Source organism: Marmota monax, unplaced genomic scaffold (genome assembly GCF_021218885.2).
Source record: "Marmota monax isolate L192 unplaced genomic scaffold, Marmota_monax_Labrador192_F-V1.1 WCK01_AAM20220418_F8-fsc00001, whole genome shotgun sequence".
Classification (NCBI taxonomy): domain Eukaryota; kingdom Metazoa; phylum Chordata; class Mammalia; order Rodentia; family Sciuridae; genus Marmota; species Marmota monax.
This window is the reverse complement of record NW_026693777.1, coordinates 11,335,809-11,362,750: the sequence shown is the minus strand read 5'-3', so window position 1 is coordinate 11,362,750 and position 26,942 is coordinate 11,335,809. Positions and strand designations below refer to the sequence as shown.

At 35.0% G+C, this 26,942-nt stretch overlaps 1 protein-coding gene across 3 annotated transcripts in view; it reads left to right on the top strand.

Annotated features, from left to right (window-relative positions):
- Nucleotides 1–26,942, top strand: part of Mdga2 (MAM domain containing glycosylphosphatidylinositol anchor 2) — a 790,036-nt gene that overhangs the window by 692,602 nt on the left and 70,492 nt on the right. For all 3 annotated transcript variants that reach the window (XR_009228346.1, XR_009228345.1, XM_046461748.2), the window contains exon 10: nt 15,821–15,969. Coding sequence is in view for 1 of the 3 variants with exons in the window: in XM_046461748.2 (XP_046317704.1) it covers nt 15,821–15,969 (149 nt within the window). In the remaining 2 variants the exon portion in view is untranslated. The remainder of the gene's footprint in view (nt 1–15,820; nt 15,970–26,942) is intronic.

The window sequence follows — 26,942 nt, the reverse complement described above, 5'->3', positions numbered from 1 at the left end:
CTAAATGATTTAGTTGGGTTGTAAATTGTTACTCAGGTCTTGCTTCTTTTTAAAAATGAACTCTCAACAACTTTTCAGTAAGAGATATCATTCTTGACTTCACAGTTGTATTATCAGTTGTTATGTTTTTTTCTTCCTACACACACATTGACAAATTATCAACTGTTGATCACTCTTGAAGGCACTCCATTTCAGGGCTGCTGTGATACCTTAATCCTCAGATAGTGTGCTCTATCAGACACAATGGTTTTCTTTTTTTTTAAATTTTATTTATTTATTTATTTTATTGGTTGTTCAAAACATTACAAAGCTCTTGACATATCATATTTCATACATTAGATTCCAGTGGGTTATGAACTCCCAACAATGGTTTTCTTTATTAGGTCCTACTTCAAAGTTTTCTATTTTTAAAAATCTGTTTTCATATTTCCTTTCAAGCCAAATGGTAATAGATAGAATCCATTAAATTGGTAATAATGTTTTATTACCTACTTCTAATATGATAAAGCCTCATGTTAAATATCACAGAACTAAATGCTAAATATAGGTGACAGAGTCCTATTTTATATAACAAAGTATGTTGATTCTTTTCTAAAATTTTCCCTTGACTTCACAGAATGAAGTCTTTTTCTCCTCAAAGTACTCTCTGTACCCCCAATCTTGTGACAACAGCTTTCACATGGCTTTGAATCAAAAGAATAAGTTTTCAAAAGGGTAGGACCCCAAGAGGTAATGTCATCCTTTTCTCCTCTTCCAGGGTAAGATGCACAGAGTTATTTTCCATCTCAGTTGGAGACTCTCATGTCCAGGTAGTCTCTGAAGACTGGAAATGTACTAGTTCAACCTCAGTATCCAGTCAGAGGATAGCATTGACAGTTTGCTTATTTGCAATCACTTTTGACTTCATCAGCTTTTCTTCATTCCTCAAATCACATGTCTATTTTTTCCATAGCAAGTATCATCTTACTATGCTGCAGCCTAGGACTGCTCAACCATTCAACCCATTCTTCTCTTTCCCACTGGGAATTATTATAAAATGTAAAATGAATTTATATAGTTTTCTATATTAAAAATTAGAAAAATCCCCATTGTTGTAGGATTCTTCTTTTTTCTTTTTTTAACAATCTTAAAGTTTATTTTGTTTTTAAATTGATAGATAAAATTATGTATACTTATTTTATGCAACATAATATTTTGAAGTATATATATATTGTGGACTGATTAAATATTGCTAATGAACACATGCCTTATCTCACACAGTTCCTTTCTGTTCTTTCAAAACTAGTATTCATTAATTTGAAGGAAAAATAATTCTGGCTCGATCCATTGCATATGTTTTCTTCTATTCTATGGAGAAATGACTGAGATTTGCATATATGTATTATATTTAATGTCTAGCAGATTATCATTAGTAATCCACTGGCTTAGCTGGTCTCTGTATATAAATAAATTATGACTTGACTCAAAAATCACTTGACCCATGGTTAGCTTGTACTAAAAATGCACATGGGCAGACAGCTGCAATTCCTATGATTTTTAGAAGGCTTTAAAAACAATCAGTGCATCATTAGTGTTTGCTTGAAGTTTGCCTTGGGTTTCAATAGTTATTCCATTTTAGTAGTCAATAGACTTTTGAGAAGTTTCAAAGTATATTTTATTATTTTTATAATTTGCAGAGTGGTTTATGGAATTATTTCTTTGCTACCATTTTGCTTATTATAATTATTTGCCATCATAGAGATCTTTTCACACAGGGAAATTAAGAACACAGAATACACTATAAAATCTTTTCTCCCACTTCAGGAGTATTGATTAAAAAAATTTCTGAATAACTGAACAATGTCATAAATATTCAATTCTTATCATATCAAAAAAAAAGCACTCCATACGTTGCCTGTGAGCTGTTCTTCTTGTCTTAGTCAAGTACATGAATTATGTCAACAGTTGTAGTAAGAGCTAATGATGTTGTCTGTTCTTAAGTTCATAACCCACTTGAATCAAAGTGTGAAATATGATATATCAAGAAATGTGTAATGGTTTTTTTTTTATTTTTTTTTAAATTTTTTTTTAATTTTTTATTGTGGGTTGTTCAAAACATTACAAATTTCTTGCCATATCATATTCCACACTTTGATTCAAGTGGGTTATGAACTCCCACCTTCACCCCATACACAGATTGCAGATTCACATCAGTTACACATCCATTGATTTACAAATTGCCATACTAGTGTCTGTTGTGCTCCGCTGCCTTTCCCATCATCCACCCTCCCCCCTCCCCACCTCTCCCCTCCCCTCCCCTCCTCTCTCTCTACCCCCTCCACTGTATAACCCTGAGGGTCTCCTTCCATTACCGTGCAATTTCCCTTCTCTCTCCCTTTCCCTCCCACCTCTCATCCCTGTTAAATGTTAATCTTCTTCTCCTGTTCTTCGTCCCTACTCTGTTCTTAGTTACTCTCCTTATATCAAAGAAGATATTTGGCATTTGTTTTTTAGGGATTGGCTAGCTTCACTTAGCATAATCTGCTCTAATGCCATCCATTTCCCTGTAAATTCTATGATTTTGTCATTTTTTAATGCAGAGTAATACTCCATTGTGTATAAATGCCACATTTTTTTTATCCATTCGTCTATTGAAGGGCATCTAGGTTGGTTCCACAGTCTTGCTATTGTGAACTGTGCTGCTATGAACATCGATGTAGCAGTGTTCCTGTAGCATGCTCTTTTTAGGTCTTTAGGGAATAGACCGAGAAGGGGAATAGCTGGGTCAAATGGTGGCTCCATTCCCAGCTTTCCAAGAAATCTCCATACTGCTTTCCAAATTGGCTGCACCAATCTGCAGTCCCACCAGCAATGTACAAGTGTACCCTTTTCCCCACATCCTCGCCAGCACTTGTTGTTGTTTGACTTCCTAATGGCTGCCAATCTTACTGGAGTGAGATGGTATCTTAGGGTGGTTTTGATTTGCATTTCTCTGACAGCTAGAGATGTTGAGCATTTTTTCATGTACTTGTTGATTGATTGTATGTCCTCCTCTGAGAAGTGTCTGTTCAGGTCCTTGGCCCATTTGTTGATTGGGTTGTTTGTTTTCTTATTGTCTAATTTTTTGAGTTCTTTGTATACTCTGGATATTAGGGCTCTATCTGAAGTGTGAGGAGTAAAGATTTGTTCCCAGGATGTAGGCTCCCTATTTACCTCTCTTATTGTTTCTTTTGCTGAGAAAAAACTTTTTAGTTTGAGTAAGTCCCATTTGTTGATTCTAGTTATTAACTGTTGTGCTATGGGTGTCCTATTGAGGAATTTGGAGCCCGACCCCACCGAATGTAGATTGTAGCCAACTTTTTCTTCTATCAGATGGCGTGTCTCTGATTTGATATCAAGCTCCTTGATCCATTTTGAATTCACTTTTGTGCATGGCGAGAGAAAGGGATTCAGTTTCATTTTGTTGCATATGGATTTCCAGTTTTCCCAGCACCATTTGTTGAAGATGCTATCCTTCCTCCATTGCATGCTTTTAGCCCCTTTATCAAATATAAGATAGTTGTAGTTTTGTGGATTGGTTTCTGTGTCCTCTATTCTGTACCATTGGTCCACCCACCTGTTTTGGTACCAGTACCATGCTGTTTTTGTTACTATTGCTCTGTAGTATAGTTTGAAGTCTGGTATCGCTATACCGCCTGATTCACACTTCTTGCTTAGCATTGTTTTTGCTATTCTGGGTCTTTTGTTTTTCCATATGAATTTCATGATTGCTTTCTCTATTTCTACAAGAAATGCCTTTGGGATTTTGATTGGCATTGCATTAAACCTATAGAGAACTTTTGGTAATATCGCCATTTTGATGATGTTAGTTCTGCCTATCCATGAACAGGGTATATTTTTCCATCTTCTAAGATCTTCTTCTATTTCTCTCTTTAGGGTTCTGTAGTTTTCATTGTATAAGTCTTTCACCTCTTTTGTTAGGTTGATTCCCAAGTATTTTATTTTTTTTGAAGATATGTTGAATGGAGTGGTTGTCCTCATTTCCATTTCAGAGGATTGTCACTGATATACAGGAATGCCTTTGATTTATGCGTGTTGATTTTAAATCCTGCCACTTTGCTGAATTCATTTATTAGCTATAATAGTTTCTTTGTAGAGCCTTTTGGGTCTGCTAGATATAGAATCATATCATCTGCAAATAGTGATAATTTAAGTTCTTCTTTTCCTGTTTTTATGCCTTTAATTTCTTTCGTGTGTCTAATTGCTCTGGTCAGTGTTTCGAGAACTATGTTGAAGAGAAGTGGAGAGAGAGGGCATCCCTGTCTTGTTCCAGATTTTAGAGGGAATGCCTTCAGTTTTTCTCAATTCAGAATGATGCTAGCCTGAGGCTTAGCATAGATTGCTTTTACAATATTGAGGTATGTTCCTGTTATCCCTAGTTTTTCTAGAGTTTTGAACATAAAGGGATGCTGTACTTTGTCGAATGCTTTTTCCGCATCTATCGAGATGATCATATGGTTCTTATTTTTAAGTCTATTGATGTGGTGAATAACATTTATTGATTTCCGTATATTGAACCAGCCTTGCATCCCAGGGATGAATCCTACTTGATCATGGTGTACAATTTTTTTGATATGTTTTTGTATCCGATTCGCCAGAATTTTATTGAGGATTTTTGCATCTAGGTTCATTAGAGATATTGGTCTGTAGTTTTCTTTCTTTGAAGTGTCTTTGTCTGGTTTAGGTATCAGGGTGATGTTGGCCTCATAGAATGAATTTGGAAGTTCTCCCTCCTTTTCTATTTCCTGAAGTAGCTTGAAAAGTATTGGTATTAGTTCTTCTTTAAAGGTTTTGTAAAATTCTGCTGTATACCCATCCGGACCTGGGCTTTTCTTAGTTGGTAGTCTTTTTATGGTTTCTTCTATTTCCTCAATTGATATTGGTCTGTTTAGGTTTTCTATATCCTCCTGACTCAATCTGGGCAGATCATATGACTTAAGAAATTTATCTATGCCTTCACTATCTTCTAATTTATTGGAGTATAAGGATTCAAAATAGTTTTTGATTATCTTCTGTATTTCTGAAGTGTCTGTTGTGATATTGCCTTTTTCATCCCGTATGCTAGTAATTTGAGTTCTCTCTCTTCTTCTCTTCGCTAGCATCGCTAAGGGTCTGTCGATTTTGTTTATTTTTTCAAAGAACCAACTTTTAGTTTTGTCAATTTTTTCAATTGTTTCTTTTGTTTCGATTTCATTAATTTCAGCTCTGATTTTAATTATTTCTTGCCTTCTACTTCTTTTGCTGTTGTTTTGCTCTTCTTTTTCAAGGATTTTGAGATGAAGTATGAGATCATTTATTTGTTGGTTTTTTCTTTTTTTAAGGAATGAACTCCAAGCAATGAATTTTCCTCTTAGAACTGCTTTCAATGTGTCCCATAGATTCCGATATGTTGTGTCTGTGTTTTCATTTATCTCTAAGAATTTTTTAATTTCCTCCTTGATGTCTTCTATAACCCATTGATCATTCAGTAACCTATTGTTCATTCTCCAAGTGATGTATGCTTTTTCCTTCCTTCTTTTATTGTTGATTTTCAGTTTCATTCCATTATGATCAGATAAGATGCATGGTATTATCTCTACTCCTTTATATTGTCTAAGAGTTTCCCTGTGACATAATATATGATCTATTTTTGAGAAGGATCCATGTGCTGCTGAGAAAAAAGTGTAACTGCTTGATGTTGGGTGGTATACTCTATATATGTCAATTAAGTCTAGGTTATTAATAGTGTTATTGAGTTCTATAGTTTCCTTATTCAACTTTTGTTTGGAAGATCTGTCCAGTGGCGAGAGAGCTGTGTTGAAGTCTCCCATGATTATGGTGTGGTGGTCTATTAGACTCTTGAACTTGAGAAGAGTTTGTTTGTCGAACATAGCTGCACCATTGTTTGGGGCATAAATATTTATGATTGTTATGTCTTGTTGGTGTATGGTTCCCTTAAGCAGTATGTAGTGTCCCTCTTTATCTCTTTTGATTAACTTTGGCTTGAAATCTATTTTATTTGATATGAGTATGGACACGCCTGCTTGTTTCCGAAGTCCATATGAGTGATATGATTTTTCCCAACCTTTCACCTTCAGCCTATGTATGTCTTTTCCTATCAAATGCGTCTCCTGTAGGCAGCATATTGTTGGGTCTTGTTTTGTGATCCATTCTACTAGCCTGTGTCTCTTAATTGGTGAGTTTAAGCCATTAACATTTAGGGTTACTATTGAGATATGGGTTGTTCTTCCAGCCATATTTGTTTATTTCTGTTACTAAACATTGTTTGTTTTCCTCTTTGATTATTCCCCGCCCCCTTTACTGTCCTACCTCCCACTGTTGGTTTTCATTGTTATTTTCCATTTCCTCTTCCTGTAATGCTTTGGCGAGGATGTTTTGAAGAGATGGTTTTCTAGCTGCGAATTCTTTAAACTTTTGTTTATTGTGGAAGGTTTTAATTTCATTCTCTATCCTGAAGCTTAATTTCGCTGGATACACAATTCTTGGTTGGAACCCATTTTCTTTCAGTGTTTGAAATATGTTATTCCAGGATCTTCTAGCTTTCAGAGTCTGTGTTGAAAGATCAGCTGTTATCCTGATTGGCTTACCCCTAAATGTAATCTGCTTCCTTTGTCTTGTAGCTTTTAAAATTCTCTCCTTATTCTGTATGTTGGGCATCTTCATTATAATGTGTCTAGGTGTGGATCTCTTATGATTTTGCACATTCGGCGTCCTGTAGGCTTCTAGGATTTGGGATTCTGTCTCATTCTTCAAGTCTGGGAAGTTTTCTTGTATTATTTCATTGAATAGACTGCTCATTCCTTTGGTTTGGAGCTCTGTACCTTCCTGTATCCCAATGACTCTTAAGTTTGGTCTCTTAATGTTATCCCATATTTCTTGGATGTTCTGCTCATGGTTTCTTAACAGTCTTGCTGAGCTGTCTATGTTCTTTTCCAGTTGAAATACTTTGTCTTCATCGTCTGATGTTCTATCTTCTAAGTGTTCTACTCTGCTGGTAGTATTCTCCATTGAGTTTTTAAGTTGGTTTATTGCTTCCTGCATTTCTAGGATTTCTGATTGCTTGTTTTTTATAACCTCTATCTCCCTGTATAGTTGATCCTTTGCTTCCTGGATTTGTTTGTGTAATTCCTTGTCTAAGTGATCTTTCATTGTCTGATTTTGCTGTTTAATGTCTTCCTTGATACTCCAGATCATCTGAAGCATGTATATCCTGAATTCTTTATCTGACATTCCATCTGCTGCAGCTGTTACCTCTTCTAAAGTTGCGTTGACCTGCATTGCTTGTGGTCCTTTCTTTCCTTGTCTTTTCATACTGCTTGCGTATCTTTCCTGCAGGTGCGGGCGGCGGCTCTGCTGTCTCCTTATTCCAATTGGGGTGTCGTGGCTACCACGCCAGCAGGTCACTGGGCCTATTCTGGGAGCTGGTGGCGGCTCTGTTCTGCCCCTACTCCAATTGGGGTGACGAGTGTACCACGCCGGCAGGCCACCGGGCCTGATCCGCAGGTCGGTTGCAGGTTTGCCTACCCTGCAGGCGCGGGCGGCAGCTCTACTCTGCCCCTACTCCAAATGGGGTGACGTGTCTGTCGTACCAGCAGGCCACTGGGCCTGTCCGGCTGGTCGGTCGCAGATCTGCCCACCTTTCGGGCACGGGTGGAGGCTCTGCTCTGCCCCTACTCCAATTGGGGTGTCGTGACTACCCCGCCTGCAGGACACTGGGCCTGTTCCTGGCAAGGTAGGCGACTCTGCTCTGTCACTACTCCAATTAGGGTGGTGTTTGTACCACGCCGGCAGGCTCCTGGGCCTGATCCGCCGGTCTGTTGTAGGTCTGCCTACCTTGAAGGCGCAGGCAGCGGATCTGCCCTGCCCCTCCTACCACGCCTGTGGACCCCTGGGCCTGATCTGCAGGTTGATCACTGATCTGCTCACCCTGCGGGCACGGATGGCGGTTCCGCTCCGCCCCCACTCCAATTGGGGTCACGTGACCACCACACCTGCAGGGCCTGATCCAGGCGTGGGAGAAGGATCTGCTCTGCCCCTACTCCAGTTGGGGTGACGTGTGTACCACACTGGCAGGCCACTGGGCCTGACCCGCCAGGCTGTCACAGGTCTGTTTACCTTGCAAGCGCGAAGGGCGGCTCTGCCCTGCCCCTCCTACCACGCCCATGTACTACTGGGTCGTGGGTCTGCCCACCTGGCGGGTGTGGGTGGCGGCTCCGCTCCGCCCCCTCTCCAATTGGGGTCACCCGGTCACCACACTGGCGAGCCGCTGGGCCTGCTCCGGGGGCTGGCGGCGGCCTGGCTCCTTCCCTCTGGCTCGAGGACAAATTGAGGAGACTCGGGTGACTGAGCCTCACCCCCCCTACCAGGAGACCAACTGCTTATGTCACCGCTGGTATTGATGAAGATCTCTCCTCCACCGCTTTCTGCTGACATCAGATCTCTGCCATGTTGGTATCCTATGCGAATGGCAGCATTTCGTTCCCCTTGCCGGGCAACCCAAGCAATGGGTGAGTCCTGACCGGCCCTCAGCAGGACCCGGACCGAGACGCAGTTTCCGCGGGCTCCTAGCCCCGGTCCAGGGAAGTTCCGGGAGCCGGAACTCGGCCGCTCCGTGCTCGGTGTAAGCTCCTATAAGTGTAAGCTCCAAGAAGCAGCCCCCACGGGCTCAGTTCCGGGAGCCGGAATTCGGCTGCTTAGTGCTTGGTGTATGCTCTGATAGTAGCAGGGTCCAAGAAGCAGCCTCTGCAGGCTCCGCAGCCCTGAGCCAGGGCGGTTCCGGGACGGTTCCGGGAGCCGGAACTCGGCCGCCCCGCGCTCGGTGTTCACTCCGATAAGATCAGATTTTAAGAAGCACCCAGGCGCTGAACCCTAGCAATCTGTCTGCAAGCCGCAGGCGAATTGCAGCCTGAAATTACCTGTTCTATGGCTGAATGAGCTGCGGTCAGTCAAAAACAGGGATGGTGACGTCAGTTTACCAACATGGTGGCTGCTGGCCTCCTCTGTGGTCTGACCGGTGTGGAGAACCGAGATGGACCGCTTCCTTCCCCCGTCTCGAACCCAAAATTCAGCCCTGAGTGCGGTGCTTGCGCGGCTGGCAGAAACTGCAGTGCTGTAACCCTGCGTCTCTATCCCAGCGCGCGCTGCAGACTCTAGCCGCGGGGCGATTTGCTGAATAAGCAGTTTTACCCTCCGTGCGACAAACCTCTCGCGTTTGAGTCCCCGTAGCCGATCCTCGTGCGATGGAAATCCTTCCTCCAGGTTCCGGCGCACCCCACTATTGCTGGAAATTCCTAACAAGATATCCTTTAGCCGTCCTGACTTGTCATACTCCCACACAGTGAAGCAGCACACGGGGGTAATGCACTCCCCTCGCCGCCATCTTCCTAATGTGTAATGTTTTGAACAACCAACAATAAAAAATAAAAAAAAAAGAAGTTCACAGTTTGATAGGGAAGATGTCACTACATGCTATAACTATATGAGATACTGTGGTAGTTTCAAAAGTATTATCTATAATAGATTCCTTTTCTCCACCTATAGTCATGCTTTATTTCTTCTTTATTCTGTTTTGAATTGGATCATTTCTTTAAGATCAATAAAAATAGCAGATGTCCCCCTCTCTCTTTAATTACTCATATGAAATCTACTTGTGGTATAAATAAAGAGTATTCATTATTGTTTCATAGAAAGTCCCATAAGCTTGTCTACTGTATGACTTCAATTTTTTTAATTATATTTATTTCTGAATTTTATTTCATGTTTCTGTTATCTGAGGTCTAATATTGCTGTTCATTGACCTTGATGGTCACACATAGACTTTTCTTGTGTGTCCAGGATTAGAGGGAATTTGATTTGGGGAATCACTGCATTTTAGGTTAAGTGCATGTTTTTACAGAACCATGTGGTATTGGCTCTCCTCAGATATTCTAGCAGTATTACTAGCCAAGAACTTTTTTTGTTAGCATAAATATTTATGTTATCTTCCTGTATGGATGAGAGGCAGTCTTTTTCTAGTACACTGCAATGTGTGAGATTATATCATTCGCTAATTTTGGTCTAATGTGGGGCATCATTTCTAACTTCTTATCTTACACTGGAAGATTAACCTCATCTCTGTAGACCTAAAAATCCAGCTCACAAAGTAGATTGCCAAGACCAGCAACACTTTTCTCCCCACTCTTATTCATCATCTGTTTTTCAGTTCTCTGTTTATTGACCCCCTTTTATTGTTTAGAAAGCTTAGGTACACCTCTGAAAAGAGGTTTGTTATAATGTTATCTAATATTCTTAGGCAAAACTTTGTATTTGTTATTGTTTTAGTTACACTGCTATAACAAGAAGTATATTGGAGTAGTAGTGGCTTATGTAATTTTCTTTTCTATATTAAGCGGCCTGAAGTAAAATGAATTTGTTTTTATTTATCTAGATTTTGTCAGCACTTCCTAGGAAGTAACATGAATTAGCTAATCAAAATCACTGCAGCAAAGTAAAAAAATGACAGCTACCACTCATATATGTAGACTTGTCCTATAAATCTTTCTCTAAAGTAAATTTAGCTATTTCCTTTACCTTCCTATAGCTATTTTCCAAAGTAATACTTTCAAAGAGCAACATATGTGATCTTGATAACTGTTATATCCTTTAACTTTTGGTTTTTATTAAAAAAGCTGTACTGAGTTTACCAAAATCAATTCATATAGTCAAGTATATTTTAGTTCTCAGTGTAAATAATTAATTTAGTTTAATTTTATGCATGAATTTATATTTTCAAATTGCAATTTAATAATTTTAGAAGCTATTTTGCAAAACAGAATGCCTGTATTTTATAAAATTCTTTGCAACATTTTGAGCAGCACAATTCTTTTCCATCTAAACATTTTAAGAATATTTTAAAATCTAGGACCTAAATATAATGATGCATAATGTTTCTAAAAATAATCTCCCAGTTTAGATAGGGAATGCAGTTCTAGGTCAGTTAATCTAAAATGATTTAAACTGGAACAATTCTGTATAAAAATAAAACTAGAATGTAAAGAGTAAAAAAAAAATATTCTTAGCATTCTTGCTAGAAGTAGAAGAAAACTGCCTGAAGTATAAAAAAGAAAAGAGGATTATGAATTCTTTCTCTGTTTAACCAGCAGATGTCATGTTTGTTTGTCAGAGCCTGAGAGTATTTTAAGATATTTTCTTGGTATTATTGTGTACTTCTTACAAATAAGAGTACATAAGCATTTAATACAATTGCCTTTGAAATTAGAAAGGAAAATTAAACCTGTGCTTTTTAAATTATAATATATTTCTCAACTTAAATTAGAACTCGTCATTCAAAGAAAATTTAGTACAAAATATGCCCTGAGACACAAACAAGCATATTTATACTACTCAAAATTATTCCTGATCAGTATTTATTACTAACCAATACTGTGCATCATATAATTGTTTTTCCCCTTTAATCCTAAAGCAGTATAATTACCTAACAAAAATAAAACTTTCTCTATTTTTTTAACATTCATGAAGAAAATTAAGATTCTAGCAGATTCTTACTGTATTTGATTATTTATTTTATCATCTTCCATATCATTACCATCTCCATCCATAACTTTGTCTATGAGACATTTGATTAATCTGTAATTATTTCTAACATTATTTGCCATAAAGATTTTTACATATGATTCACCCAGTGCAGATAAAAAAGTATATCAGAAAGACTTTTTAATAGTATACAATTAAATATAAAGATAATCTTGAAATTTTATAGTAAAATCACATCAATTCGGAATATTTACATGAGGGTTAGATTTGAGCTTAATTTTATCACTACCTTGAATATCAGTTTTCATAAACAAAATCATATTTCATTATTCATAAGATTTAGGAGCATCTTTTTTTAACTCAAGGTCAGACCATTAATCACTTTAAAAATGGTCATTTAAGATAAAGAATCTTCCTAGACTTAAAGTAATTTGTATTTCTGACATGTAGCCCATCACCCACTGGTAGTCAACTAAATACTGCACAAGGATATAGACTTGCCAAAATCTCAGAATATGATTTCTTGTCTTCATCCCATCTTCCTTCACTCCAGCCCCCTATATGACCCATTTCAGTCTTGGCCCAGAGAACTCAGCTGTTGGAGCAAGCATGCAGCTGCTAGCTTCAGAGAAGGAAAAGCCCAAAGAGATATTTCTATGACTAGAATTAATTATTATTTCTTTTCTTATACAGACTTGGAGATAATCTCAGGAAAGAAATTTTAGCCTTTTTTAGGCATTTCAAAACGTATGGTCTGCATCCTCTTGCATCAGAATAGAATAACCTCAAGTATTTATAATATATCTGGATTTCTGGGCCCTGCCTTACAAATGAATTTGTATTCATGCATACTAAATTTGTTGAAACATTATTCTTTAAAAAAAGATGGCCTTTTAAGAGTAATACTTTCATGAAGTTATGAGATAATTTATAAATAATAGTTCCTCCATATTTAAGCCATATGTAATCTAAAATTAATTAAGGAATCAAATTCAACTTGATAGTAGGCAAACATGTCATCACACCCTGCAAATTTAAGAATATAAGGTACCTTAGTACCTGTCTCTGGTGGGCAAGTATTCATATCAGTCCTGCTAAATGGCTGTTTAAGTATTGACTAAATACTTCTACTGAAGGGAAATTCATGATCTACTCAGGTAGGCAATTCCTTATTCAAAAATCATTAGTAGAATATTTCTAAGTCAAAATATGCATCCTTCTAATAGGAAACCACTAGTTATTTTATAACTATTCACATTTAGTCTGATTTTCTTCCTTTGATAGATTTTCAACTATTGAATAACTATTGAATATATTTTAAGACTATATTCAAGTGTATGAACTTCAAGTTTCCTTAAAATCTAAATAAAAGCTATCTGAAAAGTCTGAGAACAAAATTTATCCCTTAGGGAGATTTGTTTTCTTTCTTTGCTAAGCGTCCCTAATTCTGACTCTGTGCTCTCCTTGCTTTTCTTTGAATACAATATTCATTTTGTTAAGAAAGTGCTACAGTAGAACTGAGTCTAATATCCATGTGTTTCTTGTTGGCTACATAATAAAAACAACTTCCACCCCTATTAAAAAGCATAGTTATGTACTAATGACCTAATGTAAAGTATTGCTATAAATAAACGTGGGCGTTTGGACAAGGAGCCACTCTGCCACCTTCCCTACCTCTGCACTTTGCCTCTGTCTCCTCTTTATTATTATTCTTTACACAAAAACACTGGGCTCACCTCTGCAGCACTCTAAATACTGCTCTATAACAAAAGCAGGCTAGGTTTATATTACTCCCCTAACCTGCTCATTAATTCATCTGCAGGTACTGGCATTGATTTTGTTGTTGCTGTTTGCAGAACTGAGCATGGAACCCAGGGCCTCACACATGCTAGGCAAGTGCTCTATCACTGAGTTGTACCCTCAGCCCTGGTTACTTATATCAAACCCTGAAGTTCTTTACCTCATAGGCTAATAAATTCACTTCCCTGATACCATTTTGAGAAATTTGGTTTCAAATGCAAGTTGTCACAAATATTTTGGGATTCTAGTGTCTTCACATATTGTTTTCCTCTTCTCTAGACTTTGACCTTAAGTATTATGAATATGAATTTGTGCTATCATTTAGTAACAAGTAAAAATATCATACAAGATAAAAAGAAAATAAAATAAGTATGATAAGTCTTTTCTAGAAATCTCCTATGCAGGATGCTTTGTATATGATCCATTTTCAATTAAGTTATTCACAGATCATTTTTTAAAATGCACACAATGTTGATGTAGGAGACTTTGCCAAGTGTTACTACACTTCAGATATTTAATTCAATGTATTTAATTGTACTAGTAAGCCTGCCAAACATTAAATTCCATTCATCTGACATCATTGGTGAAATGTGTTTTATCTTAAAACTATCCTTTATCTTCAGGGGTGATAGAGACTATTATTTCCATTCTTTGTATTCAAAATTTATCCTTTAATCATCTGTTATACATTTTTCTGGATCACCTTTTCCACAACCCTTAGGTGATAATGACTGATGATGAGGAAATGTACCGAATTATGTATGAGAATGTTCTGCACACAGTTAGAAACCCATGTAAATATTTTATGTTTAATCTAGAAAAGAAAAATCAGAAAGGAGGTTGAATAAGTGATGATAAGTGTACAGTTTATTTTTTTCCAGCAACAATTGCAAAGAATCTCAAAGCTATCTGAAAAGTCTGAGAACATGTGACCAATTTCCAGGAGGAATAAAGCCACGCCTCCTCAATCTCTGTATGGGGCAGAATAGTTGGCACTAGTAGGCTCAAAGTATTGCTGGGTTATTAAATAAATGTATTATTGGTAATAAAATAGTCTATGTTTCAGGATATCAGAAAATTGGATCTATAATTCCAAATGGTCTGCATAACTTTTATTTTGGCAATGGGGAAAGAATAAAGTGATATGATTTGTGTTTGCTATATCCACTTTCAAGTATATGGACTTCAATTTCCTTAAAATCTAAATAAAAGTCCCTTCCATATTAACCAAAATTCCTTTGTTGTTGTTAAATTATTGTCTTTTCAATTAAATAACATAAATAAAGTCTCCAAAGAATAATGACACTTATTTTAGAATTGCCAGTATTGCAATGGGAATACACTCCATAATAAATTGTAAGTGAATTCAAAGAGGTTGAGGCAAGGTAATTTTTTGAAGGCAAGATGAAGGCGAGTGCATAAGATATTTTGAAACAAGAATACTTGGCTAGAAGGATCAATATCAAGGGTTGAATCAGGTCACAATTAAACAGCTGTGGGGCAGACATCCTTACAGAAGTATTTTCTTGTAAGGTTGCAGTGGTCTTTGTGCACGATTGTAATTTTGAAAGTCTTTTTATAAAGACTATTTTTAGGAATTCAGGTATAAGATACTCTCTTTCATAAGCCCCTAGTCACCTTTATTTATTTGGGGGGCCAGGGCTTGACAGAAGTGTCTCCATTTTGATTCTGACAACTGTCACAATTTTGAGTTCAAATGTATTGTCCAAAGCCACAGATAACACAAACCCAGGTTTTTAATTTCACTAATTTTTCAATAAAGTTGACCACTTATTTTCAAATGCGTTTGTTTGGACTTCCAGGATAGCAAATTTTTGCTTTCTTTCTGTCCACTGATTGTTCCACCAGCGGTCTTTGTGTGCCTTTTGTTTTTTTTCCCATAACTCTTAACCTTGAGTTGCCCCAGTGCTTAGCCCTTGTCTTCTCTGTCTATTCACACTCCATTGGTGATCTCATATCCTCACCCCTTTTAATTTACTGTCTTTATGCCCATAGTTAGCAATGTTCTAGCTCCAATCCTGACCACTCCTGTATTCCAGATGAATATCCTACTCCATACTGTATATCTCCATTTAAATCACTGGAATCACTGAAAAAGTATTTCCTGAACTTCTCTCCCCAATTAATCCTCCAATAGCTTTCCCTTGCAGTCAATAGAAATTTTGTTCTTGGAATTGCTTAGGCCTAGAAACTTGGATCACCCTTGATCCTTCTCTGCTTCATAACACTGCTCATTCCATCAACCCTTCTTGAGTCTACTCTCAAACATATTAGAAAATTGATTAGATATCAATAGTATGAATTTTCAAATAGAAGAATTGCTTATAAAATGTGGAGTAGAAAGTAACACTTGGGCCAAAGATAATTTTGAGGATGTTGAAAGTCTACTATGTCATCATTCACATTTGAGCACAATTTCTGTTTTCAGGAAAGGCCTATGCTCCAGAATTCTATTATGATACCTATAATCCTGTGTGGCAGAACAGACACCGTGTTTATTCCTACAGTCTGCAGTGGACACAAATGAACCCCGATGCAGTGGACCGCATTGTTGCATACCGGTTGGGTATTCGGCAGGTGAGAAATTTAACTGGTGTCTTTCTTTTTTTTATTATCTCCTGTATAGACTTTGTTATTATATCTTTTCTAACCATGTCACATGAATTATAAAATATAATTTCTATAATTATAATTATTATGTATAATATATATTATATCAAAGGTAATATGACTTTATACAACCTACTCTGAAGTACTTATAAATTTTTGAAATTAATGTATGCTTTTTCCACCATGGTGGAAAACATATTAAAGTTATATCCTTTGAGTGCTTTGAAGTCCTTCATCACTAGACATGCTTGAGAAATTATATGAAAGGAGCTGGTTTAGGGTTTTCTCACACTTCCCTAAACTCTGTAACCATTTGCCTTGCTTCCTATGAAGCTACAAGACTTCCATATTATTACCTGATGGGCTCAAGGTATATACGGAATGTTTTAAATATATAACTACTTTAGTAAAATGAGAAGAAACAATAAAGTATGATGATTTCTTAAGTTTGCTAAGATTATGGGTTACATGGAAAAATTTTTATCTTTTGCAAATTAGCCACTATTAAAGTCACTTATCATTTGTGGTATAATGATATTTTGAAATTTAAAAATAGGTCTTTACATTGCTTGTTGCTAGACAGTGTATTATCTGGGTGACTATTTCAGGATAACAAAAAAATTTTGAAGATTTATCTGATTATTCCAACATCTATTAGTTTTCTTCCACAATTTCACATGATGCAAATTTTCAGTGTGTGTTCCATTTCTTAGTTAGATCACAGAGTACATTTTTAGTTAGACCATTAGAAAGGACAAAATTTTCTTGGGGAAAAAGCAATCAACGTGTTTTATCTTAAAACCATCCTTTCTCTATCTTCCTCACAAAATTTTAATAAAGAACCTTTTGAGATATATCAATCAAATTAAGACACATTATAAAGCAAATAGTCTCATCTGGCCAACTTAATAATCTCAAAAACATAAAATAGATTTTCCTAGTGAAAACATCATCTGGCACTTGATAATTACTGCTTTTTTGTCTAAGTGTTCATAGGTCTCTGATCCAGCAGATCACAGTGGACCTTTTGGAATTTTTCTCTCATTGCCTATCCATCACTTACATTGGTCCTTGGGTACAATAGTAAATCCCAGATCCACATCAAAATAGTTTGTTCTACTTGTTCTTATTTGATGAATTTCCTTGATAAGGAAGATAAAAAAATAACAATAAAATCAGACTAGCAGTTCTTTTCCCTCAGGTGATAGCATTATCTCTTTTCTCTTCTCAACACAGTTAGTATTGTAAAATCTTTTTTATTTGGAGCATCTTAGAGTATTCTTGACTTCATACCTCACACTGTTTTTTAAAATGCTTAATACATTGTTTGGTCATTCATGCTCATATTTTATCACACATCGTTTTTTAAATTTACCTATAGACCTAAAATCATAGGTTTATAAGGTGATACCCATCTGGCAATTGGAGTTGTTTTTGTAATTTTCTGCAACAAGCAATATCTTTTAATATTTTCTGCTATAGTCTATTTTGAATGGTAGAGTCAGAATTTTTTATTCAGTTTTACATGTTCTTCCTCAGTTATTGTCTTTAGGTAACTCGTCATTAAAATCTAAAGAGGTACCTATTTAAAATATATGGAACATACCCAACTCTGCTCATCATTCTCATCATTTCCTTTTCCCTTATCTCTCCCCAGTGCTTTCCTTCCTTCCTTCCTTCCTTCCTCCCTCCCCCCCTCCCTCCCCCCCCCCTCTCTCTCTCTCTCTCTCTCTCTCTCTTTCTTTCTTTCTTTCTTTGTTTTAATTCTGAGACAGGGTTTCACTAGGTTGCTTGGGATCCTACTAATATGCTGAGGCTGGCCTGGAACCTTCCTGTCTCAGCCTCCTGTGTGGTTAGGATTATGGCATGTGCCACTGAGCCCAGATTATCATTTTCTCTCTTTAAAATGCTTGAAACCTTTGTTTTCACCAAATGTCTCTGTGGTGCATACAATGCAGAATTGTTCTCTATCAGTCAAAGTTGGCAGAAAAGTAGTTACCAATGAAGTGTCTCCACCAACAAATTAGAAGACAGATTTTGGTAGAGTTGAATTCTTCCCAAGAGGGAGACAATTAATTAAGTCCCTTCTTTATTGTCCATAGTTTTTACCCAGTTATTAGCAAAATGTCTTCTTTAAGGGGGGTTGAAGGTTAGAATTTTTGGGGAGAGGGAGATGGAGGTTAAGATTGCTATGCTATTTTCTAACAATTCTCTCTTAAAATTTTTCATTTCTGCCATGAATAGCTCAAAATTCCTGCGTTTACTTCTTTGAGCATAAAATTAATTTATAACTCTGATATTCAAGGATACATATTTCCCAGTCAGTATGTTGTTATTTTTAAACAAGTCAATTATTGTTCTCCTATTCTGCTTCTTTGTTATACATTATGTATGTATGATATGTGCATATAAAACCCTTTTCTATATTCTATTAAAATAATGAATTCCAAACCTACCTGACTTACAAGTCTAGACATTGTACCCTCATCATTACTTAGCTATATAACCATGAGAATGGTTCTACACATATATAAACCTGAGTTCCTATCCTGTAAACTGAAGATCATGATACCCATCTAGCAATTGGAGTTGTTTTTGTAATGTTCTGCAAATGTGAACAATAAGGTGATGTTTGTAGATATCATGTAAGAAGAAAAACAGCATGAATATACACTTCTCTTTCTACTACCTCAGTCCTCACATCAGAAATTATTACATGCAAAATGGCCTCATTAAACAACATTTCTTTTGAATTTTCACTTACATATAAAATTTTAGAGTGATAGGGCAAATGCATTTCATATATAAATGTATATGATCCTTTTTTTAAAAAGTTCCCTGCTTCATACAAGAAGCAGAGGTATTACTCTGAATAAGTTCATTTTTCTGTATCATCTTAAAAATTTTAGATTCCTAATATTCCATTTATGTACATTTAGTATCAAGGGCATGTGTCTTAGGATACAAGATAGCAGCATTTAAAAATCATTCTTAAATTATGTTCTGATTATCACTTTAATGGAGATTTTGTCTTATATACATATGGCCTTTTTTTATTCCCCAAGCTATCATAGAATCTTGAATCAATGAACTTTTTAACATAGTCAACATAACTTGAAACGTTATCCATAAACATGTTAAGAAAGTGGCCAAAGCAACATAAGTTTTTCCTTTTTTCAAACATTGATTTTCCTCCAATAACTAGTGTTTATGTGTTTGGCTATCAGATCAAGGAATTATTAACTTATGTTACATATTTTATGATTTTTTTTCTTTTTTACAGTGCCTGGGCCTCACTTATACTAGGCAAGCACTCTACCACAAATCCACACCCCACACTAATTTTATGATTTTAAAGTTATATTATTTTAGGCCATTTACCTATATTAAGCCTATTGATCTAAATAATTTTTCCATCCATTAAATAACTATACTAACTAGCAAAAAATCTCTTCCCTGTTAATATCAAACATGTTCTTAATTACACAATATATTTGTATATTAGTAGAAATCTAAAAAAAGTTTGATCCTTTAAGACAAATGGAAAATTCATTTCTAAAGATCCTGTTTTTTTAAATCTATAAACCTTTATATCCTCATTACCTATTCTTAAATATAATATGATTTTAGAATTATTGTGGTGTTGTTAAATCCATGGCTGGATGAAGCTGGTAAGTTGAAACAAGCATTCTTTTCAGTTTCCTATTAATATTAGCTAACTATTTTTGTTGAACTATATGGCCTATTATTAAATGTAATGAGGAACATTGTCTCAGACTTTAAGTAGGCTTATTCATTTTATTAAGAATAATTTCAGTGTATCTAGGAAAAGGCATTGAAATTCTAGAATTATTGCTGTAAAAGACTTAAGAATAACAAATATATCACAAGAAGCCAAAATTTAATTTGTAGAAAAAAGTTTCCCCAAAATATGAATATTCTTAGATTATATTTTTTAGGTTCAGCCAAGCAATTGTTTAATCTCCTTAGACAGCTACTAGCCTCCAATTATTTGCTTCATTTGTTGCTTAAGAGGAAAGAGAAAAAGGTTATTTGAATGTCTGCTTTCTTTGGTATCTAAGGAATTAAGAACAAAGCAAAGCTCTTCCTGAATTATCCAAATATACTGAATAACATAAACATCATTTTGATTCATTTAAAACACACTCAATTATAGTTTCTGCTACAAAAAAAATTTAGAGTTTTATGCAGTTTCCTTTTTTATTGTGACATAGAGGGGCACAATGACTCTGACTTTTTGACTGTCATCATTGGAAAGAAGATTATTTTATTGACTACCTTAACAGCCCCTGTTCTGAATTTGTAAGTATGATATATTAAAATCCTTGCAGTTAACATACTCATTTGCTTACCCATTCAGACAATAAAACTTTGGGTAAATTAATCATATGATAACTGTCTGAAATTAAAAAATGAAGTACTGTCCTAATTAAAATAAATAAGTTCTGCAATAGAAACACATAAAAAGTGCCATAGAAATAGATGTAGGAGCAGTTAGTGCAACCTGATAGTGGACTAAGAAACATGAGTGCCAGGATAGAAACAGTTGGCTTTAAAGTTTTTTTTTTAAGTTTTCCTTTTAGACACTAACTATGAATAACCACTATCAATAACTCCTCAAAAAATATGCATTTTGGCATAATTATTAGATGAATTAATTATAAAGTCATATTGTTCTACATCCACATGTAATCACTGAACTGTTCCTAATCTTTCCTACCAGTTAAAACATTTAAAAGTTATTTTAGTAAACTATTCATTTCCTACTTTTTTGTTAAAGGATTATTACTATAATAGATTTTGGTTATTTTTGTTAAAATTATTGTACATAATTGACAGTAAGCTTGATACTTGCAATAATCATTATTCCTAAGTACCTAGTTGAATACAATAACTGAAAAAGAGGGAGATTTTGAAGAGAATGTGCAATATTAGTTGATTCTGAGGAATTAATTTTTTATACTTTTGCAAATAATATGACATGTACTCTGTGATGCAGTCTTCAGATGCTAAAGGAGAATGGTAGGATAAGATAGAAGAGGAATTGTAATAATGTATGTGCTTGACTTAACCAGTTGAGCAGATTATTCACAGAGACATTTGGAAACATTTGACATTAGTTATTTGATGTCATTTCAGGGAAATCCGTGGAAATCTGATAAACAATCTAGATTCTTTGCATAGTTTTAATCTTGAATAAAATAACATCTTTTAAAATCTTATAATCTTAAGTAGAGTGTATTGAATGATATTACAATAGACAACACAGTTGGGCAGCCTTTTGAGGTAACTGTGATTTAGGTTGGAACAGTGAAAGAGGAGAAGAAAGAAATATTGAGTTGAGAAGAGATTGAACTGAGAGGAATTTGAATATTAATTTAATTTTGAGGAAAAATTTTGTAAAGGGACATAATCTTGTATTCTCTGACATTCATTTCAACTTCTTTAATGAATTTTCTGGAAAGCATCAAATATGGAAATAAGAGAGGGATCCAGCAATATAGAGAATTGTAGGAAAAACATTGTTTAAATGGGGTCTTTAGCTCTGGAATAGAAATAAGCCCTAAGCCAGTTGTTTAGTGAAATTATTGCCAAATAAAGAACACTATATCCATCTGCTTCTTTCCTGTAAAAATAACTTAATAATTTATGTATTAGTAAGAAAAATTATGTATAGTCATTTGGAAATAGCTGGGTAAGGTATGGACTTTTGACTGATACAGATAGCTATGTAAAAAGGGTGCCTTATTTTAAAATAACCATTTCTAAGAATATTCCACATTCTTTCTGAGGAGTTTTCTCAGTCTTCAGTCCTTTGTTAATATTTTATTCTTTTTAGTAATGTTGCCTGGGCAAAATAATTAGAATTTTCCTTTTTATTGACCCTGCACAGGGTGGAAAGTGAACCTTATTAAGGAGATTTTGGAGTTGAAGAGTATTGAATTATTGACAGAAATAAGATACTGTAAGCATGTTCATATTTTCAAACTTAGACTTGTTAAGTTAGAATGATAGGGGGGATATAAAACAAATAAAGGTATACTAGGCGGGAACATACTATTAGAATTATGAACGCTTCCCCTTGAATGTGTAAGTTTTTAGGTCAAAAGCACTAGACTCCATAGCTGAAGTTGGCAGAAATGTGGAAACATAAACTTACTACCCAAATACTGTAATAGAAGAATTCCCATAAAAGAGAGAGAAGGAAAAAACTAAGTAGAAAAAGATGACATTTAAAAGTAAAATTAGGAAAGAGTCTATGATTTCCTGTGTGTGTGAAAAGGGTCAGATTTGTACTTTCAAACAAAATTGTAAACGATTAGAAAATCATGAATATTTAAATTACCAGATATAAACAAATCAGTTTTAGTTTTTTTTTCATTGAAATTAATAAATTTATGTAATGTTAAGAGGAAGACAGGAAAAAAGGATCTTATGTGGGTTTAATATTATTCTGAAATCAGCTGATTCCAACCTAATTAAATTGATCTGTTATCCTGGCTGTCCACTTGAATCAATATTTTATTAAAGAACTAAAGAAAAACTGATATAAATAGATGAAAGAGCATTTCTTAAGTTTCTGTACTTTTTTGTTTACGTAAAAACAATAAATGCAGAATAATTATGAATTCCAATACTTTGATTCATGTAAAAGAAACTCTCCAGTAGACCAATAGAAGTTCAGTGTCTTAAATCACTAGGGGTAGAAAATTCATTGGATAACAGTCATTCATCCAACTACTGTGAAGAAAAAATAAAATTATCAGAAACTTAAATGGAGTATGGTATTCAGATTAACAGTTGCTTTTTTTTTTCTTTTAGACCTCAACACCATGTAAGTCAGTTGTTTGAATAGACATTTATAGATGGATTTATAGTCTAGATGTTCATTTTATTTACTGCACCTATTCACAAATTGAATACATTATTTTCTTTGTGTTGTAGCATTGCCTCTCATACTTCAGTGTTCATCAGAATTATTGAAAAGGTTTGTTAAACCAGTTGCTGATTTAGTGGATCTGGACTCAGACCTTAGTTTTCGCACTGTCATTTCTAACAGTATCCCTCAGGATGCTGATTTCAGGGGGCTGGGTTTATATTTTGAGAACCACTGTTTCATTTAGTCATACTGCTATGAAAAGACTGTTTCATTTTTTTACCTTTTTCATATACTGACACTCTTGTATGATCTCAATATGAAAAACAGTACCATAACATACTGTTTTAAGCACAGCATTTGGCATATGGTTCTCAAAAAACATTAGTGGAATAATGAATTTGAAATTTGCATGGTAAGTGGGCAACTATTGATTTCTCACCAGAGAGATGCATTTCCCTGTTATGCTTGAAATGATACATTTGGAACAACATTGATTATTAAAATTAAGTTTTTGGGTTCACCTGATAGTCTGAGAACTATTATAAATGAAAGTATTTTCTTTACTGTAGTCAAGGTGTAGTTCTTTAGTCTTATATCTGTGTGCATCTCTATAGATTATTTAAAAGAGATCTCAGTGAACTATAAAAGTTCCTAATTTGTGACATATGTAAAGTAAAATTTGTGTTTTGTAGTGTCTTGATGATTAATCCAATGCTTTAGTAAATTGCATTACTAAGAAGTATGACGATCAAACTATTATACCCCTGAGTACCCTTCTCTTACATTTCACAACGAATGAGTGACGGCTATCTGATTCATCCTGAATTGATCATCATTTGCAATTGCCTTTTTCAATTTTTACTTATAAATTATTATTAGTTCAGCTGTATCATTTTAGGTGTATTTATTTAAGTTTCTTAAATTATCTTAGATGTGAAATCATCAATATTTTCACATTATTTTATATCAAAATCTGTTTTTCAACAATTAAAATACTTAACTAAAATGGCTAAAACAATATTTGCTTTTGAATAAGAAATGTTGAACATGACATATTCCAGTAACATTGGATAATAAATACTGCTTTACAATTGCTCAATAATGAATTGCTTGTTTTCCAAGCACCTGTTTTCTAATTTACAGAGTTTAAACATGAAATGCAAAAAGATCAGAGTACTTGAGTTGCTTTAGTATACCTCAATTTTGGGAAATAATTTCTTCAAAGATGGGAAAAATAATTTGGATAGAAATTTGAAGACAATTGTTTGAATGTCATAGGCATTACTTCTTTTAATAGCTGTGCTTAAATTATATATTTATCTATTGATCTATATATTATCAAGCTTGATACTAGTATAGGTGATTCACATGTGTCACTTTTTAGTTCTTAAAACAGCACAATAACTTCTATTATATCTTTCTTACATATTAAGAGTTCAAACAAATAAGTAACTTACCTATAGGTCAAAGAGTTAAGGAAAAGATAAAGCTGGAATTTGAACCCAAGACCTCTTATTTGGACTCTAACAAAGGTAATTCAGCTGACTGCCACCTAAGCCTTGCCCTTTTCTATATCTTTCTTCTTCTTCTTGAAATGGCAGAATTTATCATTTTGTTTTTCAATATCTTATATAGCTGTTGCCTTTTGATATTTCATACCGTTTTATGGTATCAATTTTAGTTGCTATTCGAATTTTTAACTTATATACTCCTGTATTTATGAATATATTTCTACGTAGATGAATATCATATTTAATTTTAAAAATATTTTCTACATGGGGGAAATATATATGCTTTTCCACTCACCATGTATATATTTTGTATAATGATTTGTGCTTCTGGATGCATTTCCCCTATTCATTATTTTATAAATCATTTAATTATAGTACAATATTAACATCTCCATTTCTTCTTTTTCCTACAGTGGGAGTGGGTGTATGAGAGAGTAGTTTTTATTCTGATAAGGTTTAAAACATATGAGGAGATATATATCCAAGCAATCAACAAGAATCTAATATGCTAAGTATTACCATAGGTGTTGGAGAAATTGGTCAAGAATCTAATATAATTTTGGGAAGTGAGGAATGCTAACAGAAAATGTGCTAGCCAACTACCACGTGAGGGCTGCATGGAAGTTATCCAGATTGAGAGACATGGATGGACTTAACATGCTTTGAACCCAAGCCATTGTTATTATCCTACCACTGGAATATCCCTAAAAGACTCATGTGTTGAAAATACTTATTCCCAACTGGTAGCACTATTGGGAGGTAGTGGAATTTTAGGAGGTGGTGCCTAATTGGAGGAAATAGGTCACTGGTCACTGGGAGAGTGAAGTGACAAGGACGCTTGTCCTTAAAGGGTATATCTTCTCCCTGAAACACTCTAGAAAGCTCATTCCCCCCCTCCCCACTTCCTTACTACCATGAGGTAAACAGCCTTGTTCCACTATGTGCTCCCCTCCATTATATTCTCCCTTGTTATGGGCCTGAAAGTAATGGAGCTAGCCAACCATGGACTGAAAATTCCTTTTGTTGTTATTTTTAGGCATACATGACAGTAGTGTGTATTTTGACATATTATACATACATGGGGTGCAACCCATTACAACTTTGATTCCATTCTTGTGGTTGAATAGATGTGGAATTACACTGGTTGTATATTCATATATGAGCATAGGAAAGTTATGTCTGATTCATTCTGTCTTTCCTATCCCCCCGCCTTCATGCCCTCTTGTCTAATCCAGTGAATTTCTATACTTACCCTCCCTACCATCCTTGTTATAGGTTAGAATCCACATATCAGAGCAAACAATTGGCTTTTGGATTTGGGGGACTAGTTTATTTCACTTAGCATGATATTCTCCACTTCTATCCATTTAGTGGCAAATGCCATAATTTCATTATTCTTTATGGCTGAGTAATATCCATGGACTGAAAATTCTGAAGTCATGAACCACATAAGTCTTTCCTACCTTTAGTTATTTTTATGTTAGACATTGTATTGCAGCAATGGAAAGCTGATTAGCACAGTAATTTCAGAAATCTGAAAATTAAAATATATTTGAATCATAGTTCAGGAGAGAAGGTGAAAAACTAACTTGGAAATATGGTGGGACAAATATCATGAAGGGTCATGTGAAATGTTGCAGAGAATTTCAACTTGAGATGTGGGGAGATATTAAAAGAGTCAAAGCAGTGGAGTCAAATAGCCACTATTGTGATATAAAATTAATAGAGAACAAGCATAGAGTAAAAACTGTTGCTTTATTTGAAATGAAATATAAAGATTGATATCAGTGATGCTGCATTGGGTATTGTAGAGAAATATCTCTGGCAGAATCTTTAGGATTTAATGATCAAATGGAGGATGAGGGAAGGATAGAGTAAGATCACAGGAATGGAGGCAATGTTAACATTTATATGATTACTGTCTTAACAAAATATTATGTTAAAACATATCAATATTTATTGTCTAATATATTAAGAACATATTCTTCAATATGATTATTTATATTAAATATGAAAATATGGCCTGTTGCAGTGGTGCACACTTGTAATCCCTCTGACTTGGTAGGCTGAGGCAGGTGGATTGTAAGTTCAAGGACAGTATCAGTAATTTAGTGAGGTGCTGTCTCAATATAAACACATTTAAAAGAGGTAACTGGGGATGTAGCTGAATCTATCCCCAAAACTAAATCTATCCCTAAAATTTAAAAAAAGAAGAAAATGAACTAAAAAAGAAAATGAACCTGCTGAGTTGTATGTATATTTTAAGGACTATTGCTAAGGATATGTGAAATAGTAAAATTTAAAAACAAAAACAAAATCTTAAGAAAGCATCATGTTATAATATAAAAGAAACATACTAATGTATCTGTGTATTTCTTTTATTTTATATTCTAAAGATCATAAACTTGCTGGGCATGTTGGCGCATGAGTGTAATCCCAGCAGCTTGGAAAGCTGAGGCAGGAGGATCCTGAGTTCATAGCCAGCCCCAGCAATTTAGTGAGGCCCTAAGCAACTTAGCAAGACCCTG